General features: G+C 33.9%; 2 protein-coding genes across 2 annotated transcripts; both read right to left on the reverse strand.

The window, feature by feature from the left end:
• Positions 1-742: 742 nt before the first annotated feature.
• On the reverse strand, positions 743-3,931 carry LOC111911090 (nucleolar GTP-binding protein 1). Its single transcript, XM_023906873.3, has 3 exons — positions 3,772-3,931; positions 1,017-3,051; positions 743-940 (listed from the first exon to the last, which is right to left on the reverse strand). Exon 2 carries the CDS (start codon positions 3,028-3,030, stop codon positions 1,018-1,020), a length of 2,013 nt encoding a protein of 670 aa, XP_023762641.1. The 5' UTR covers positions 3,031-3,051; positions 3,772-3,931; the 3' UTR covers positions 743-940; position 1,017.
• Positions 3,932-8,688: 4,757 nt separating this feature from the next.
• On the reverse strand, positions 8,689-10,924 carry LOC111911091 (uncharacterized). The gene is made up of 9 exons (XM_023906874.3): positions 10,808-10,924; positions 10,317-10,684; positions 10,055-10,213; positions 9,913-9,978; positions 9,722-9,814; positions 9,516-9,659; positions 9,326-9,433; positions 9,171-9,222; positions 8,689-9,075 (listed from the first exon to the last, which is right to left on the reverse strand). Exons 2-9 carry the CDS (start codon positions 10,641-10,643, stop codon positions 9,041-9,043), a joined length of 984 nt encoding a protein of 327 aa, XP_023762642.1. The 5' UTR covers positions 10,644-10,684; positions 10,808-10,924; the 3' UTR covers positions 8,689-9,040.
• Positions 10,925-20,691: the final 9,767 nt, after the last annotated feature.

Raw genomic sequence — 20,691 nt, forward strand, 5'->3', positions numbered from 1 at the left:
TCATCCAAGACTCTCCAGTTTGGGGAGATGTCATACAAGGTTCCTTGTATATATATTTGCAAAAGTATGTAGAAGCTAGAACACTTAATCTAGTAACAATCTGAAACAGTAAAATTTCTCTCTTTTTCTTTTCAATTTCCATTTAAGCACATGTACCTATTCGAGATGATTATTATAAACATAAAATATATATCATTAAATTTTGAAAATAGAACAATACGTAGCAATAAATTTTAAAATAGAATTGTGCCAATATGTAGTTAAGAAAAACATCCAATGAAAGACATACTCAAATTAAATAAATAAATAAATAATCCTATCAATAATGAATCATAGATGACATTTAAACAAGAAATTTAGTTGACATGCCTTTGATCAACAATAGTTGTATCCTACTCTAATAATTCAATAGTACGTTTTTTTAGCATTTTGTTAGGCCATAAACTCCTGAAACATTGCAGCTCCGACTGACTATCTCTGTTTACGTTTCATTTGTCCAGGTTTAAGTTTGGAAATTTCTTTGGAAGTCTTATCATGTTGAGTAGACGCCTCCGAATCGTGAAAAATAATTTCATTCTATATATTCTTTTGGTTTTATAAACTAATATATTAATTAAAGTGACCACATTTGAGACAATAGGATGAACCGATGAAATAAAATACGAATTTAGTCGAGTCCATGTCCTCTATATATATAAAAAAAAAAATAAAAAAAAAAAAAAAAAAAAAGTACACAGCAAAATCACCAAAAATGGAACCTTAAACCAGTAAAACTCAGATCCAAATATTATAGCTGTCAACAAAAGTCTTAACAAAAAAATAAAAATATTCAGAACCCACAACCAAAATCATTTAACTTCAAAAAGAAAAAAAAACGTAACAAGATCCGTTTCAAAAACACCATTACTGTGTGTAGTGCCTTCACATAACAATAGAGATCCTACAAAAACACAAAACACAATTTAAACAAAATGATACAAATAATAACACAAAAAAAACATAAAATAAAAGTTTACCTTAACGTCTAGTAGTCTTCCCATTTGATCTTTTTCCAGAGTACAAATGTTTAGGCTTCAATGTCGGAATGACTCTATCGCCCTCACCCTTTTTAGCAGCCTTATTCCTCTTGTGAACCGAACTCTTTCCCATTTTAAACGCCTTCACCTTCTGAGCTGAATCCTTATACCCTTCACCTGGAACCAATTCATGCACAGGTGGCCTTGACATTGACCTTGACCTCGACATTGACCTTGACTTTGACTCTGACCTAATCTTCATCTTCTTATTCGATCCTTCACCATCATCCACATCCATTCCATCACCATGATTATTTGACCTCTCCCTCTTTCTACCTCTTGACTCGCTTCTCACCCTTTTCATTGCTTTTGATGGATCAAGCCCTAATGATGACAGCTGTCTCCCCATTCTTTCTGATGTAAATCTTTTGTCTTTATCGAATTTCCTTGGAACAATTGGTCTGCTTTCAGCTGTGCTTTTCTTGATTCTATGTTCACGGATTAATATACTTTTCTTTTTTCTGATTTCATTCAGCTCTTTCTGTTGTTCTGGAGTCAAATCCTCACCTTCCATTTCTTCATCTTCTCCATCTCCTTGTTCTTGAAGAAGCCCTTCTTCTTTCTCCAATTCCTCAAGCCTCTGTAAAATATCCTGATCGATAAAATCATACACGTTATGCCCATCGAGTATTTCAGGTATGTTATCTTCCTTCCATTCATCATCAGCTAAAAGATAATGTTTCTTCAAACTTGCAGAGTAAACACCCGCTCCACCATTTTCATTTTCATTCTCCCTTTCCAACTTCCTCTTCACCTTTTCAGCTTCCATGGCTTTAGCTTCAACAACAGCTTCAGGTATACAAACAGGTCTTTCCTTCTGATCACGTGGCTTTGGCATTGCAACATGAAACCGATTCAAACACTCGTTTATCTTCTTTGACTTCATTTTGACTTCAACTCTCTGGTCCAACAACCTCTCACAAGCTGCGTTTTTTACCGCGATTACCCCTTCTTCAGTCAAAGTACTCATGGTCAACAACACTTGTTGACCATCTACAACCAAAGTCTTCATTGCTTCCGACTTCATCTCTTCAACTAACTTCTTATCATCTTCCGAAATCCCTTCCAAAGATTGCAAATCCGTTTTGTTACAGACAATTATCAAAGGCTTGTTCATGAAGAGCGACTTAATGGAATGAAAAAGAGCAGCTTGTTGTGCAATAGTGTATCCACAAGAACCAGAGATATCAAGAAAGAACAAAACAGCAGCTCTGAGATGTGCTAAAGCTGTTATACTAACCATTTCTATGATATTTCTATCCTCAAAAGGTCTATCTAGAATCCCTGGAGTATCAATCACTTGATACCTTAAATACTTATAATCAGTATGTCCAACAAACAGAGACTTTGTAGTGAAAGCATAAGGTTGTACATCGACATCTGCTCTTGTAATCTTGTTGATGAAAGAACTTTTTCCAACATTTGGATACCCACAAATCAAAATAGTTCTAGTGTTTGGGTCAATAGAAGGAAGCCTAGCCATGTGTTGTCTGATCTGTTCAAGATAAGCCAAACTTGGCCCAATTCTTTTTGTCACTGTGCACATTCTACCAAGGGCTGCAACTTTTAAGGCTTTGCATCTGTAAAGTGAGTCACCATATTTCAATAACTTGACATAATCTTTTGCTATTTTCCCAATGAGGTTTCTTGCTGTGTTGATTTGACCAAGGGCGAGTTTGTAATGATCTTTGTTGTAAAGGACATGAAGAAGGTCTCCATAGAAAGGATGGATGTCATCAAGTCTTGGGAACTCGTCTACAATGGTGGAGAGCTTTTCGTGAAAGTTTGTTTGTGTGAACTTCACTTTTCTCATGTAAAAACCTCTGATTCGGTTGATTGCATAGCCTTTGTGGACAACTGTTGGGGTTTGTCTTTGGGTTCTACTGAGGACTATGTCTACAAAGTCTTTTCCAGTGGGTACCCTTGTGATTTTCTTGAAATTGTATTGCACCATGTTTGGATATTTAAGCAGAAACTGCAGCAACACAAGTCGTTATATCAGAAATCTGGTGAATGTTTATCTATTGCTATGAACTGTTTTGAGTTTTGAGTGGTTTTAATTGATACAAGAAGCTTAGGTGTTTGAGAATTCATCTTGTAAGTAAGTTGTTAGCAAAATCTAAAAATTTGCCCTAGTAAATCTAGTAACGTAATAACAGAAAACAAAGCAAATGAAGATATCAGAAATCTTAAAACATCATAGCGAATCCAAATCCAAATGTGTTTACTACTTCAAATGGTGTTTCAACAGAAGATCAAAATTAGTGGAATTGTTAAATCAAGTTACATTACAGCGTTTTTCAAATTCATTTCATTAATAGTTGATGGCGATAATTTTAGCTAGTTGTGTTGAACTCTTATGCTGCTGATTAAAAGGCGTAGCTAGTTGTGTTCAACTGTTGATAGCGATAATTTTAACAGCAATAAAATGATTCTTAACAAAATTTCATATCATGACAAAATGTTGTCTTTTTATTGCTAACTACAATAAGATATAACACAGGAGACGAGCACAATATCACCAGCTGAGCTAAGATACAAAAATCAATTCGACTTCAGAAACAGGCATGAATTTACATACATACATGTAGGTATATCCAGAAACAAATGAACATATATCGAGATTAACAACCATAAATCAAACGAACAAACAGATATTTCAACAAAATGAAAGAAGTTTGTAAGAGTACTATACCAAAAATATCCGTTAAACACGACGAATCCAACAGCCGGAAACAGAGGAGTTAACGAAGCAGGCGATTGTCAAGAAGGAAGAGGAGGAGATAGAGGGCGCAAAAACCCTACAAAACTAGTAAGATTTTAGGGCACCGCTTTTATACGACAAATATATGACGGCTACAAGAATTGAGGCAAGGCTCAACTTGTCATGGCTGTTAGCTATTTGGGCCTATTGAAAGTAATTATTGGGCTAACTGAAAAGTACGTTTTGGGCTTTTTGGGCTTTAAGAAAATGATCCATTTTTCAATAAAAACTACAAAAGCACCGAGTAGCGAGTTTCATATGCCAATTAATTTTAAAAGTCAAATTATATTTTGATTTTGACCGTTTGTTCCTTTATCATATGCTACATGTAGATGAAACTAGTCAAAGGGGATGAGTTTGAGATCATCACCATCTACCACTATCAACCCTCTTAGGGGGTGTTTGGCTTAATTTTTGTGGGGCAAAAGTTCTTTTTGTAAAATGACTTTTTGTAAAAGAATTTTTTAAAAAAGTTATTTTTTAAAATGTGTTTGGATTAGCTTTTGAAGGAAAAAAGTTAAAAATTAAAGTGTTTGGTTTAATTTTTACATGTAAAATGACAAAAAAGGACATGTTTAGGTTAGATGAGGGGTATATTGGTAATTTAATATTTTTAGCTGGTGAAAAGTTGGGAAAAGTCAGGTAATCGTGACTTTTCAAAAAGACTCAAATTACTCTATGGGAAAAGTCATTTACAAAAGTCCTTTTCCCTTTGCCAAACATCTTTTGTGACTTTTTCTAAAAGATAAAGTCAAAAGTCATTTAAAAAGCTAAGCCAAACACCCTCTTAATCAGCCTTCATCCTGACGAATGATACTCCATTAATCAACCTCAACCTCGTTATGAACAAATGTGCACCTTCTGGTTCAAGTCTCTCTCATGTCTTGCGCTTTTCATCTGCAGAAACGGAGAAAACCATTCCTTTGTTAGTGGTGAGAACATCAACGGCGCCGTTGTGGGCTTTGATTGATTCTAAACATTTGAAACCATATAGTCTCCATACCTTAAAGGTTCCGATAGTAACCAGAGCTTTGATGGAGCCATAACCATGGTTGAGGGTGGTAATCGGTAAGTAGTTGGAGATTGATAGAAATACATTTGGCAGCAGACAGGTTAAAATCGAGGGTTTCAAAAAATTCTATAATGTATGTGTTATAATAGATCTCATGATCCATATATGTAGTTATATACAGTATAAGGTTCTTCACTGATCTTTGAGTGCTCTGATTAAGAAAAAAAATGAACGAAGAGATCAATATTATTGTTTAATTGTTTAATCTTATAATACAATTAAATTAAGCTTACTTTTTGGAAGTAGATTCAAGTATCCTATTGTAATATTCTTGGTTTTGAGTTTCTGAAATTAGGTTTAATTTCAATGAATTTATTAACAATTTCACTATCATGCCCCTCTTTCGTACAAATTGAATCATCGTTCGTTCAATCAAATATGCATCTCATGTTATCAGTTCCATTTGGTTCTGGAATTGCTTTGAGTCTATGTATGTAATTTTACAACAAATCATCTGACTATCTAAATCGATTTAATTTTCCATCTGTAGTTACATGAATTTATCATCACGTCCATATTTCGTCGTCATGGGACTTCTCATAAACAACAAGAATGGGAATATCATGAACAACAACTTAAGGTAAGTACAACCTGAAAATTATAATTTTTGTTTCGTCTTACAAACTCGTTGTTGGAATATCAAAATTTTGCATTAGCATTTCTCCTTTTTTTGGAAACTTTGGACATTTTCTTTTCAATCATTGCTGGTCAATGAGCTAAAATCTTCAGTACGCGAAATTTATTATATTGTACTAATGCATCCTCTTGAAGAAAAGTTTGACCAATTAGTGTAGTGTAGGGATGAACATTTGGACCGGACCGAATCAGCTTTTGGACCAAACCGGTTTTGGAGAATATTGTGAACCGTGGACCAGACCGAATGAGATTTATCGGGTTCGTGTCCATGTCCGTGTTTTCCGGTTCTTAGACCTGTTGGACCATACAACTCGTTAAAACGCCTTTTTTCGATATGGTACAACTCATTAAAACAAATATGTTATTGGGTTTGATACATTACAACTCATTAAAATGAATATGTTTTTAGGTTTGATGCGGTACAACTAGTAAAAATGAATATGTTTACGTTTCTTATATTTGTTGGACCGGTCAAACTTTGATTATTTATATCATTTATTTAAACTTTGAATCAAATAAGTTAACGACTTTATCATATTCCAAATAAAACTAATCAGCGTAAAAGTAACTAACATCTAAATCAAGTTCACCAACAAAAGTTAACAATCTTAACACAAACATACAAGAGTAATTACCGTAACATCAAAAATCATAGTTTAAACTTTAAAATTAATCCAAATAGCAAACGCCATAATCCAATCTTCCATTGTCATCTTCTCTATATCATTGTTATTTAAATATAACATGTTTAAGCTTGTGCGATCTCTACGTAAACATAAAATAATAGCTGAAAAACTAAAATATTTCAGCTTTGATATCCTAACTTTGAACGATTATCACCCATTGAATATAACACCAAAACAACAAAATTATAGTCTAAAATCATCTACAAACTCTAAATCACACGTTAGAAAAAACTACATGTCAATCCGACTTAAAACGAATGAAATATGTTTCTGTAAAGAATTTCACATAATACAAAGTTAAAATTTCTTGCTAAAATATTTCAGTTTTGATATCCCAGCTTTGTAGGATTGTAATTAATTGAATATAACACCAAAAATAACAAAATTACAGTCTAAAATTATCTACAAACTCTAAATTACACGTTGGAAAGAACCACATATCAATTCGACGTAAAACGAATGAGATATATTTGTTTAAAAAATTTCACAGAATACAAAAGTTTAAATTTATTGTTGAAAAGCTGAAATATTTCGGCTTTGATATCTCAAATTTAAAGGATTGTAATTTAGTTTAAACTATTATATATATATATATATATATATATATATATATATATATATATATATATATATATAGAGAGAGAGAGAGAGAGAGAGAGAGAGAGGAGAAGGTTCAAATGAGAATAATTATGAAATCAAGAATGCGAGAACAAATATGGGAACTCATCTACAATTGTGGAGGAACTTAATATTCACATATGAATATAAACCACAACCACCGCAACTAATGCAACCACCATTGGGCCACACATTTCTGTTTGCCACAAAACCCTCCAACATACCGGCGCGACAGAGGAACGTAATATTCATATGTGAATATAAAGGTAAGTATATTCCCGCATATTGTAAATCTGCAGCTTAAGTGCTCTAGCGTACCGGGACTAGAAACAGATAATATTCATATATGAATAATAAAAAAAGCCTTTCTGATTGCCTCAGCCCTTATCTCTTAAAGCTACGACATCCCACCGATCCTCGGCTCTGCTAGTTGGCTTTGCTATCAAGGCATAGCATTCTATGGACTCTTCCACCACGTCCAGAAATGCTATGCGGATATGTATATACTTATTCATGTGTGAATATACATTATATATTCATATATAAACTTATTCATATATGAATATTACATTCATTCGTTGTGCCGATATGCTGGAGGGTTTTGTGGCAAAAATAAATATGTGGCCCAGTGGTCATGGTTAATATTCACATGAATATTACGTTCCTCTGTCGCGCCAGCACGTAGGAGGGATTTGCGGTAAAAAAAATATATATATTTAGCACATATTTGTTCTAGCGTTCTCAATTATATAATTGTTCTCAATATATATATATATATATATATATATATATATATATATATATATATATATATATATATATATATATATGTGTGTGTGTGTGTGTGTGTGTGTGTGTGTGTGTGTGTGTGTGACTTACGATAACTTTACTAAAAGTGTGGTGTTAGATACAAACCTTGGAGCCATGACGAGCTTTCTAGAACCATGGCTACAATTGGTAGATTTTTTAGACTGCAATTTTAATAAGAAAAGAATGAAAAAAAAAGGATAATTATTTCAAAGTCTAATGCCTTAATAAGCAAAAAAATGAAAATACAATTCTGTAACATAAAGAAATGAGAATGAGATGTTATAATAAACAGATAAACAAAAGTATATTTTTATTTCTTGCATATTAAAAAGAGCAAAAATAAAACCTTATTATTACATTACATAATACATATTATCACAAAAAAATTATATTATTACTTTCTTAATCCCAGCTTCACCTTTAAATTCAACTCAGACTAATCAAGATGCTCAAATTAGGGTTTGTTTTTATAATCATACTTACCATCCATATGAAACAATAAACCGTTACAAGCGAAGTTCTTCAAAAAAAAAAGATGGAAGAACAATTATACATGGTGAGAAGTTCTTTATAATACATTATTGATGAAGTATATTAATCATTTAGTTGATAAAATAAACAAATAAGGATATTTTTGTGATTAATCATAATTTTCTTATTTCCATCAACAAGATTGTAGCTATTTTTTTCACTTAATGGGCTTAATGGATTAAGCACCTAAAGTAAACAACTATATATTATTTTCTTTCACTTAATCCCGACAATATCACTTAACGGATTAAGCCAAATAACTTGGTTTAATGTATCAAGTCACTAACATTTTACTTATTTGCCCTTTTTTTTCCTCGGAACCCATCTCACTTTTAACTTGATGAATATTATGAAATTTGCTTTTTGAAATGCAAGGGTAAAATGGTCAATTTATCAACATCGAGATGGTTTATTCGTTCTATAAAAGAAATAAGACATTATGTATACAACAATTTATCCCCTATTAGCCACTTACCAATACAAGATATAATGGAATGAAAAAAAAAAAAGCAACCCCTAAGATCTTTAACATATAAAAGAATAACATGATCCAAATCATACAATCGAACACATATTATACACATTGTTGACTATATATATATCATCAAAAACCGCATCACACAATTATCAATCATTAAGAATACAAAAGAATATCATTTTATAGTTCTTCATATCGCTCTAAAACCACAAGCATGACCAAAAATCATTTACAACCTCCATAAATATGGACAAAAATGGCATATATTGTGCTCATTAACACCTTGTTGAAGCCAATCTTGGAAGACTCGATTGATTGTTGACTTTGACTTTGATTTTGACTTTTCATTCGCCCTGTGTGTTAACTGAACTATTCATCAACCTCCTCCTCCTGAACCTGACCAACTATAGCAACATACTTTTATTTATTTACACATAATAGCAACATATTTACCTTTTTTTTTTACAAATTATACCTATAAAGAGAAATGAAATCTAACCTTCAAGAACAACAGCTAAGTTTGCTTGAGCATCAGCATCCGAGTTGAAGTTCTTTAAAAATGCACAAAAGATGAAAATTTTCAAAGATTAACAACCATAAAAATGAAGAACAAGATGCTTATTTTTATAATTAATGAACTCAAATGATCATTACCCTTAATACATGATTGATCTCAAAAAAGTGAAATTCATCTTTTAGTCTTTTTGCTTCTTCATACCATTTCATAATATTTTCATTTCTCACCCTCCATAGCCCTTGAATCTGCACCAAAACAAGTTTTTCTTTTGAGGGTATTCATGTCTTTTGCACAAAAGAGAGAGATCAAATAAGATATGGTGAATACCTGCATGCAAACGAGTTTAGAGTCGCCTACAACATATATACTTGTGAATCCTTTGCTAAGAGCATATCTTAACCCTAAAATCATAGCTCGATATTCAGCAACATTATTAGTTGTTATACCCAAACCTTCACGCAATCTACAAAGCTACAATCAGAGGTATATCAGTTGATGAAATCATAACAACAAAACAAGCCCTAAAAACTTACCAAACTTCCATCAACAGTTCTTAACACAGCTCCTGCTCCTGATTGTCCTGGATTTCCTTTACACGCACCATCAAACTCAAGAATACAAGCACCCTGTCAATTGATAACAGTGAAACCATCATCTAAGTAGCAAAAGCACTTTGATTTCTTTTCAGTTTGATATAAAGAAAAGGATAGAAACTAAAACTTACTGCAGTTTGGGACCCTAAAGCTTCATGAAAAATTCTTTTGGATTCGGCTATGGAAACATGTGGATGCTGCAGAGAAGAAGAAGATGTTGAAGTACTATTTCTGATCAAAGTGATTACATTTGAAGTCATGGTTTATGTTTACCTGAAATGGGCATGGCACAAGGCTTCCAAATAGCCCTTCTGTCAAATCCATGGCTCTGATGGAATAAAGAGCATTCTTAAGCCCACAAGAGAGTAAATATTGTTCAGATTCCTTGGGCATGGTGTAGCCTTTATACACACTGACAGGAGGATCACATATCTATTCAAAAAAACAGAGAAGTAAACGATACATTATCGCCTAATTAGAATCCCAAATCCATGAATTGATAATTCCAGGAAAATGAGATGAAGAAGGAGCATACAGAAGTTCCAACTTGAGCTTGACAATCAATTAAGTTCTTGTACACACCGATAAGATCCCCTTTCCGGACAACAAAGAAAGCATTCTTCTCTTCCTCCATTATCGCCGCCGTTTTAGAATCTGATTTCTTCGACTTGGATTTACTAACACCGGTTGTTTTAAGAGAACAGTAACACCGAGCACAAAGCGTCGTCAAAACATGCTCATAATTTATTGCGATTTTTACTGGAGAACGATCAATTACTATTCTTCTCGATGTTAATGTTGTGACTCCATACGATGAAATCCCGATGATACGACCATTAGTCCTTGCAATTAAGGAGTTCATTGCTAGTAGTTGTGGTTTCCCCTAAATCTGCTCCAGAGTTTCTGCAACAATGAATTCTTCTTATCGCCAACTCGAAACGTTTGCATATGTTTGAATCTTTAAGTAAAGGGATTCGAACAAATCGTTACAATTAACAGATTTCTCGTTCGTTAAAGATGAAATACCAAAAATAGTTGCTTCATTACTCGGAGAGTTCTTCGATTTCTGCTACTACCAGAAGACCCACACAGCAGTTTATCGTGGGTTTCTACTTTCTTGGGAGGTTTAATGGATTATGCAGCGGGTTAATCAAAAGAAACGGATGAATTTATTTTTAGAGTAAGTTACGCGAATGGTCCTTGTGGTTTGTAGTCATTTGTGCGTTCGGTCCACAACTCATTTTTTTAACTCGGACAATCCCTATAACTTATTTTTGTTGCATCCTTGGTCCCTAATCGACCTAAAAAGACTACTGTACCCTTATTAAGAGTCATCAAAATCCTCCAACGTATGTGACCATACCTTCAGTGGCGATCTTACCTCGTCGGTGACCCTTATATCCTTCTCTCCCTCTTCGAGAACTCCACAAACATCTGAATGATCACTTGCCAACAAGAATCCCGTTGATGAACGGTGTTGATACATGGGTTCGACGAAAGATCACAATGGTAACAAGTGTTTTGGAATAGCGATAGACCAGATCTATCTACAATCAGTTCTTATGTTATCCCTTTTCAGTTATTGTAGGTTTGAGAAATCGATCGATTTTCTTTTGCATTTTCAGAAATCGATTAATTTTGGTATTCAATTGGAATTTAGGATTTGATTTGCATTTGTATTTCAGATTTTGGTTTTCAATTGATCAGGTTGTTGTCACAACTAAGAATTCTGATACGTTGTAAACACTTAACAAAGAATGACATTGTAGCTAAAACTTGAAAACATGTATGGTGTTTATTCAATGACAACAAAATTCCATCAAACACTCTATACAAACATTCAAATAGTCAACAAAAGGTTGGAAACCCTAAAAATCCCGGTTTAAGTCCATTTTGGACTAGGATTTTCTTATTGGGCCTAATGGACCAATAAGCTTCCAATTTGATTATTTGCCATGTTCTCACAATTCGAACTATGAAGAGGTATGCCGTAATCATAATCGAATTTTGAGAATGCAACATATGTAGAATTTCCTTATGTTGAACCATTCCAACATAACATTCATATATATCCTTGACTAAAGTTGATTAAAATCTCAATCTAAGCTTGTAGAATTGGAACGAAGTATAAAATCATCTCCCTTAATTATAGGAAAACAACTTTTCAAAGTGAATTGAAACTTTTGTTTTCTATAATTAACATTGCTAACTTGCAACATAATCATCATGCTCCCACTAGCATGATGATTATTCTCTTACTAGCATAACACTTATGCTCCCACTAGCTTTGACATGTACTCAGAATCAGCTGGACTTCTAGGAAAAAAACAATACTTTATTGACTTTCTTACCAAAGTTTAGATTTCTGATACGAGATGCTTTGATAAGACTTTATCAAAATCATACACCTTTCCTTAGATAGCTCACATGTTTGTCTAAACAATTATGAAGAGGGAGGCCGTAATCATAATGTTTTAGACCTTTTGCCATTCTCACAAGTCCATGCTAGTGCGCCGGTTAACCACACGCGCTCCACTAATGACTTTAAGAATGCAAATATCACAATTGCTATCTACTTAAAATCTACTTAGTGAAGGAGTTTCCTCACCGTTATTTTCATGAATCGGAGAGAAACCTTATGACACTTAGATTTTATGTGGTGTAAGTGTTCCTATCCATGTGAATTTTTCATAACCATAATCACAAGACAAGGTCAGTGGCAAATCTAAACACATATGGACTGAAGGTCATGGGCTAGTGATTAGCAATACTCTTGATTAGTTCTTGAAATTATTTCAGGATCTTTTAGACTCCTACTATCCTCTTGACATATAAGACTCTCTTGTCAAGAACCATTCCTTGACAAAACAAATATTCAGGAGTTAGTGTGGATTCTTATCAAGACAAACACTTCACACAATTGGCCTTAGTTGGTCTTTATTTTATCCAAAACATCACAACTTACCAATTTCAAATGTACCAGAGTAAGAAAACATTTTACTCTACATTTGACAAGTGTTTTAAACCTTTCTTAAGATTATGTCACTCAAGGCTCAATCTTGGAGTATGACTCTAAGATTTGATTTGGAACGAAGTATGATTTATCTTTTGATTTAACCATTTCAACAATTCATGATTCCTCTCCTTAGTCAAACAAATGCACCAAGGTGTCCTTAGAGAATCAATTGTGATATGGTTTCATAATCACTAGGATAGTCATAAAACAAGATCCTCAAGTACTCTCCCATCTCTTTAGATCGGAGAAACTTTTATCTTTTTGCCTTATTTGATTCTTCTTATCCGTTCTTCCATACATTGAAACATTTCTAATGTTTCAGAATTACATTTAAACTTGTAAGCATAACCATATTTACTAAACTTTAGTAAATCATAGCGAATAATCTTATCAACCTTTGTGGTGGACCTGACCAGCACACAACCAAGTGTACCCTATCCTTTAGTCCTTCACTTGACTCAAACATACATGTGAACAAGGTCTCAGTCTTAATTTCCCAAAGATGAAAATTCTCATTCATCACATAATACAACTTGCATTATTCCAAGTTTCTATCCAATTGAAACTTGGGTGATGAGAATCTTTCCTTATTTGGTAAATTATGACACTACCACAAATGAAAGAATCAAATCCATTTACCAATATTGCTTATCAATGGAAACATATAAACAAAAATTTTTCACAAATGCCATTGTAAGGATACTTAAAATAAATAAAACAAATTTTTTTATTTTAAAAACTTGGGGAAAACAATATCCTTACAATGCAAATACATATGAAAATCATTTTGTTGTCTATTCCTAAGAAATATATATCATAACTCTTATGCAGCAGCTCAAAATTCTGATCATCGGACCATGCGATCGAAATCCATCTTCGCGATCAGAATCAGCATAATCATACTATAAGCTTCCTTTGATTCTTCCAAAACATCAAAATGTAATTACATTACATCATGTATTAAGAATCTTAAAAAGGGACTTAATAGAGTTAGATAATGGAGTTTACCCGAAGCAAAGTCAAACCTTTTGACTTTACCTTCCTTATGAAATTTCAGGTAAATTGGGCAGCTTCGCAACCAATGTCCCTTTTATTGGCAAAAGAAATATATGGACTCTTTGGAAATGGTATACAGGACTATCACAAACTTAGACTTTCTCCTTACCATTAGGTCAAACGACTTGACTATGGCCGATCCCTTTCAATTGGGAAGAGAAAGTTTTATGGACTTCCAATGTCACCATTGTCAATGTCCAAATAGGTTTGGGAAGTAGATCTTATAATCTATTTTGCTTTACCAATTCTCCAAATCATTGCTGATTCAACATCATTAAGCAAATAGGTAAGATCATTAAGTTTTATGTCGTGATCTGTCATCAGGGAGTGACTGAAGAACCAAGTCAACAGCCAGCTACCTCGAGACTTCGACATCCGACTCTCCCGACTTGTCAATATGTGATTTAACCTCTAAGATGTAAACACATATAAACTTTGCTTGCCAATAGGGATTAAGTGACTTAGAACTTATCAAGTCTTGAAACGTGTGGGATAGGGAGATTTAATGGAGGAGGTGGAGGAAGTGAAGTATGATTTCCAGTCCAACCAATGCACAACAAAAGGATTGATCTTTCACCTTGGTTGCCATTTGGGATATCATCTTCATTAGGAATCTTGTTCCTAATGATTTGGGAAGACTATAGTAGTCTGAAGGAGACATCTATAAGGGAGAAATTCAAGTTGGTTGATTTAAAGTCCTTAATATAACACTCAATATGAAATATTAAGGCTAGGGCCCAACAACCTACTTATAACTGGAAGAGGGATGCCGTAATCCAAGTTATAAAATAGTTGAAGGTAGGTAAATGACGATTTACCAATTTCCACCATGAAAAACGAAATATAATTAAGTTTTAATTGGATTTGAAACTCCTAGATCTTTTGAGATACATTGAACTTTCAATGGCATGTTTGAATCTCGATTGTGCCCTCTCAAGTTTGTGACTGGGATGCCGAGGATCACAAACAAGGTGTGAATAACCATGCAGATATACTTGGTACCCTTAATATTTATCACCTAATCGATGTGCCGGTTAACCACACACGTGTCACACCCCAAAACCACGAACGGCGGAAACGTTCAGGGGTGGAGGATGTCATGTATAGTATCACAACAGTGTAATATAATAAACAAGCAACAACATCATCCATTGCATTATAGGTAAAGTTTTATACATGTGTGTTCTTTCATTGTAATAAGACACCAAAAATATACAATCAAAATAAAAGACGAGACTTGTCTGCTCCGTCTTCTCAAAACCTGGCCTCCGTACCTGTCTAGTGGCGACCTGAGAATACAAGTTATTTTGAAAGCGAGTATCAGCTTAAAGCTGGTGAGTCCATAAGTATATAAGTGTCATTGCTTTGTTTGTGAAAATCTGCTATGAATGCCATGTAAACCTTTAAGTGAAAATGTTGAGGTAAGTATGAAATCCCTAGAAAAACCCTTATTTTCTATAAGTATGAAATGTAGTCTTCTACCAAGACTCTAATGTTTTGTATGTATGAAGTGTAGTCTTCTACCAAGACTCGAATGTTTTGTATGAATGAAGTGTAGTCTTCTACCAAGACTCGAATGTTTTGTATGAATGAAGTGTAGTCTTCTACCAAGACTCAAATGTTTTGTATGAATGAAGTGTAGTCTTCTACCAAGACTCAAATGTTTTGTATGAATGAAGTGTAGTCTTCTACCAAGACTCGAATGTTTTGTATGAATGAAGTGTAGTCTTCTACCAAGACTCAAATGTTTTGTATGAATGAAGTGTAGCTTTTCCTTTCTATTGACTAGTACTGGAGCACTTAGTCTAACTCCTCGTTTATGTGAAAGTAATCACAAAATAAAGTAAACAGGGAAAATATAATCATGTAGGTGTTATTGTCTTGGATTACCAGGACAAACACGACATCGCCGAAGCGAAAGATAGACCCTAAGGAACATCCGAAGAGTGTCCCCTCATCCTCTGTAGCAGCAGCAGGGTGGAAGGAGGGTTAGTCCCTGAATCGATCTATTGATGCAGATCGTCAACCTAATGATCCTCCGAAGATTCACATCTCATCCACTGTTGCAACAGTGGACAGAGGGATAGTTAGTCCCGTCACTGACTACCAATCAAGTGACTACCTTAGACATCCGTAGACGTCATCGACCACTGGTGCTAATCAGTGAGATTCGGAATGGTAAGTCCCGCCGAAACATCCCATTGAACGGGGATAGGAAAGACAATTTACACAGTAAATACTAATAAATCATCCTCTTAGATCTAAGTTCAAGTATCTAAGGTAAGTAAATACAGGGTAATGCACCTATGAAGAAGTGTCCCTGTATAGTATTCATGTAAGTGTGTTCATGTAACAGGTAAGTATATGTAAACATATTCATGTATCATATAATCCTAAGTACGTGTACTCATGTATCATGTAAGGCATTAGTATGGACTCATGAATGAACTGACTCTTGTTTGATATCTTCTGACTATCCCTATGATAGCTAACTGGAAAGTATGTGGTTGTTCAAGTAGGTTTATGCACCCTCGCAACGCCAGGGTGCGGGAAACTGAACGAAGGATGAAAACTATAATCTCTAACATATAAATGAACATATACGTATAAGTATAGTTTGATTCAAAAAGGTAAAATATACTGGTTTTGCAAGATATCTAGGAGTTTTGAACAATAATTTAAAGTGACTTGAAGTCATTATACATTTCAAAACTAATACTTCTGTTATCCAAGTATTTTAAGATAGAAAACCATTTCATGTGACTCCTTTTGAAATATGTGAAATCTACTGAGTGAAAACACAGTTATAAAATACATAAAATTGATTTAATAACATATTGTTTTCTACTTGTATTCCCCCCTATTAAAGCATTTAAAATCCTTTAAAACATTGATTAAGGGGTATGAACTCACCTGTAGTTGGTGATTGGAATGAACTGAACGGTATCGGATGGCTAGGTGTCAAGCGAGGACTTGTGCACACACTACGATCCTAATGAACATATAATCACACATATATGCACTCAATTAGACCCAAAAGACTAATTGATAATGTTTAAGACATCCTAGACATAGATAACACTTTATGTAAGTGTTTTAAGCCGTAAGGACTCCATCTAAGCAATTGTGGGACAGGGTACTTGTGTTTAGGGTTTCCAAAGGACCCTATATGAGAGTTTTACTCTCCTTAAACCATCACACATGGAGTTTACGGTTGTAAACTCTTGAGTTTACGGCCGTAAACTCCCAAACATGTGTGTTTGGTGTGTTTTGAAGTCCAAAATGCTTTCTAGAATTATTCTAACCTAGTGGCTATGTTCTTGGAAGGGTTTAAGGTCTAGAAGTACTCCAAATAGGAGTTTACGGCCTCAAGGACATTTCCACTTGGAGTTTACGGCTGTAAACTCCCTTGGGGTGATTCCTTGGTTGTTTTCAAGCCTCTTGTACTTGTGGGATGTGTTCTAGACTTTTAATCCTAACATATGAAAGCATTAGGCACCACTTAGTGCCCTTTTTAGGAGTTTACGGCCCAAGAACCATGTCTTGGCCGTAAACTCACTTGTTTAAGTGATTTTGGTGTGGTTTTGGTCCTTCCATTTAGTGGGTACAATTTCTTGTAAAGGTCTAGGCCCTTAGGTGTGATGAAAACACCCTTTGTGACCATTTACATGGAGTTTACGGCCTAGGAGAGTTCTGGGCCATAAACTCACTTTCATTTGTGTCATTTGATGTGTTTAAGACCTTAAGCTACTTGGGGAAATAACCTAGATGCAAGCCTTAAAGTCCTTAAGTCCTCAAATCACCATTTAGGGCTATGAAATGGAGTTTACGGCCTAAGAGAGTTCTGGGCCGTAAACTCCCAATCTTGGGTGGTTTTGTGCATGTTTTCATGTCCCTAACATGTATACCTAATGTTCTAATGCCTTATCCTAGCACCAATGTCAGTTTTGGCTTTGTTTCGGGAGTTTACCGCCCAAGAACACCTTGGGGCGTAAACTCCTAGATCTCATGATTTAGCCATCTAAATCATGTGTTAGGCATCTAATATGTATTCTAACACTACTAGGAAGAGTTACTCACAATCTGGGATAAAAACCCGAAGATCTGTCAGAGAGAAAATGGCTTTTCTCTAGCTGGAATTGTGAATAATGAATTAATTTAATTCAGAAAACTATTTATAGTCCTGAAATATTTTGTCAGAAAATATTTTTATTCACGAACTTGGACTGTAACATTATGAAACTTGAAATGTTCAAATTTCACAAACCCAGGAGCATCCACTCTTCTGATATCTCCTAAAGCGTAAACCCTAATGTACACAAACATTTTCAGAAAAGTCTGAAAATCACTAAAATTGGTTTGGCTTCTATTGAATAGATATTGTTCGTACAAATAGAAATTTCGGGTTGTCACAACACGCTCCACCGATCTATGATAAATTTAAGTTACCCTTTGCCACACTTGGTCAGTCCCAGGTTAGTGTACCGGTTAACCACACACGCTCCACTAACAACTTAACAAGGTGCAAAGTGCAATTTCATGGGTTAGCACCTTTCCACATTTTCCTAAGTAACTAAGATTGAGAATTTATAAGTGTTTAGTTACTTAGTATTTTTCATTAATAATTTTAATGAATGGAGAATTCTAGTCCTTGTCCTACCCGTTCGGCTAACGACCCTCCACAATCAAGGAAGCGGTGGGTGAGAGTGGACACCCATTAAACCGCCATTTTATAGACAGTAACCTTATACCCCCCTTAGAGATTGACTTCGTGAATGAGGCCTACTAACGGTAAGATTGACTGTACTCTTTTATATATATATATATATATATATATATATATAAGTATTAACTTTTAATATTATAATAGTATAAGGGTGTATTTTACACATCTAAATACTTGGTGGTTTAATCTTATTAATTAAACTATACTCTTAATTTAATTAAACTTAAACCATGTCATTATGGAACTATTAACTCCTTTAAGTAAACACTTTAATTAATTTAATGAAGTCCATAAAGTTTGAATTTTAACTTTTAAAATTCTAGAGTTTGGAATTAAAGCATTAATGTGTGTGAGACTTTACAAATTCCAAAACGTGAGGGCAAATTTTGAAACTTTTCAAAACTATTGGATTTTTATAACTTATGAGTTTAATTAAGGTTTAATGAAAAACTTTTCAAGTTCCATAACTTGAGGACAAGTTATGGAAGACATTAAATCATTTTATAATGACATTAAAAATCGAGACTCTTCCATTTTCATAACCTATGAGACTTAATGACACTTTAAAAAGAAAAACTCTTCACTTTCCACAACTTGAGGACAAGTTATGGAGTTCATAAAAACCATTAAGATCAAATATTCCAATCAACACAATAATCAAATAATTTTTCTATGATCTAGATTAAACTCATAAGTAAAGATAATTCACAACAACAATTTTCAAGAAATTAGTTAATCATATAAACTAATACAAATCTTGAAACTTTGACAATTATCCTTTGAAGACTCTTGGAATTCATAACCTAAAGAGTTAATGAATGAGACATTACACATCCATAACTTATGGAAGTTTCAAAACTCTTAAGATCATAACTTAAAAAAAAAACTTTTGAGTTCCAAAATTTTATGACAAAATTTGTAACTCCTTAAAAACATTTAGATCAAACTTTTAAAACAAATAAACTAATCATATCACTCTATCTTTTAATAAATTGACCTAATTCAACTCTTGTAGTAAAGTGACTCAAATTTTAAAAATAATTAGTTTTTCATAAAATCAAGTAATTATCTTAAAATTTGACAAACTTCATGTTTTTTTTTTCTTTTTTTTTCTTCAACTTGAAAAAAATACATTTGCATCAAATATAATAGAAAACAACCCATGGCTCTGATACCACTATTGGGGTTTAAGCATTCTAACACACCTATAGTGTACATGAAACCCTAAATACGTTGGATCTATGTTTTCTCTATTATACATGCAAATATCAATTTTCCAAGGTATTATCCTAACTAGCATATTATGAAGTACAAGTAATATAAAATCTAGTATAATGACATACCTCTTTGTTGGTGCTTGATTCCATGGAGCTCAAGAGCCTAGTGCCCCAAGTGTGACACCTCAAATGGTTCACACAACACCATGAACATTTGGAATAACCATGAGAGAGGATATTCATATAAGAAATCGGCTTGCCCTCCTTTTCTATGAACTAGTGCCAATTTCACCAACCAAGGGGCTTCTTATATAGTGTGCATATTAGGGTTACACCATGTAACCTATGACTTTACCCATTCCTTATGCTCCATGGGTTTTAACCTCCATGGAGTATCCATGGGTCACCACATGGGTTAAACCCAACATAAGGAATCATGGATCATAAGCCCACATATATAAGAATGAATGATTTACACAATCATTCCCCATATATTTAATTAGTCTCTTTTGATCACTAAATTAATTCCAAATTAATTCTTGATCAATACTAATTAAATAACATGATTTCATATTAATATATTAGAACTTATAATATATGAATATGTCATAAATATCTTCTTCTCATTAAAAGGTCTACCCAAATGTTCCGATGCCATGCAACCCAAATGGACCATGTCGGGTCGGGTCAAGTATATACCAATTATAGTTATGGACTTAGACACTAATCCAACACCGGTTTAAGTCCACTTTGGACTAGGATTTTCTTATTGGGCCTAATGGACCAATAAGCTTCCAATTTGACTATTTTGGGCTCAGAACTCTTAAATGGACCCTAACTGGACCCATTTTCATGAAACTTAACATTTTGTGCCTCATAAGCCTAGAATGGAGTA

This window comes from Lactuca sativa, chromosome 8 (genome assembly GCF_002870075.4).
Source record: "Lactuca sativa cultivar Salinas chromosome 8, Lsat_Salinas_v11, whole genome shotgun sequence".
NCBI lineage: Eukaryota > Viridiplantae > Streptophyta > Magnoliopsida > Asterales > Asteraceae > Lactuca > Lactuca sativa.

What these genes read in the sequence shown, in the direction of transcription:
- LOC111911090 (XM_023906873.3), bottom strand. Translation starts at nt 3,030, where the DNA reads ATGGTGCAATACAATTTCAAGAAAATCACAAGGGTACCCACTGGAAAA.
- LOC111911091 (XM_023906874.3), bottom strand. Translation starts at nt 10,643, where the DNA reads ATGAACTCCTTAATTGCAAGGACTAATGGTCGTATCATCGGGATTTCA. An exon ending in TTGTGCCATGCCCATTTCAG is followed by an intron (nt 9,979 to 10,054) that starts GTAAACATAAAC and finishes TCTTCTCTGCAG; the next exon opens with CATCCACATGTTTCCATAGC. An exon ending in CTTAGCTGTTGTTCTTGAAG is followed by an intron (nt 9,076 to 9,170) that starts GTTAGATTTCAT and finishes ATGTTGCTATAG; the next exon opens with TTGGTCAGGTTCAGGAGGAG.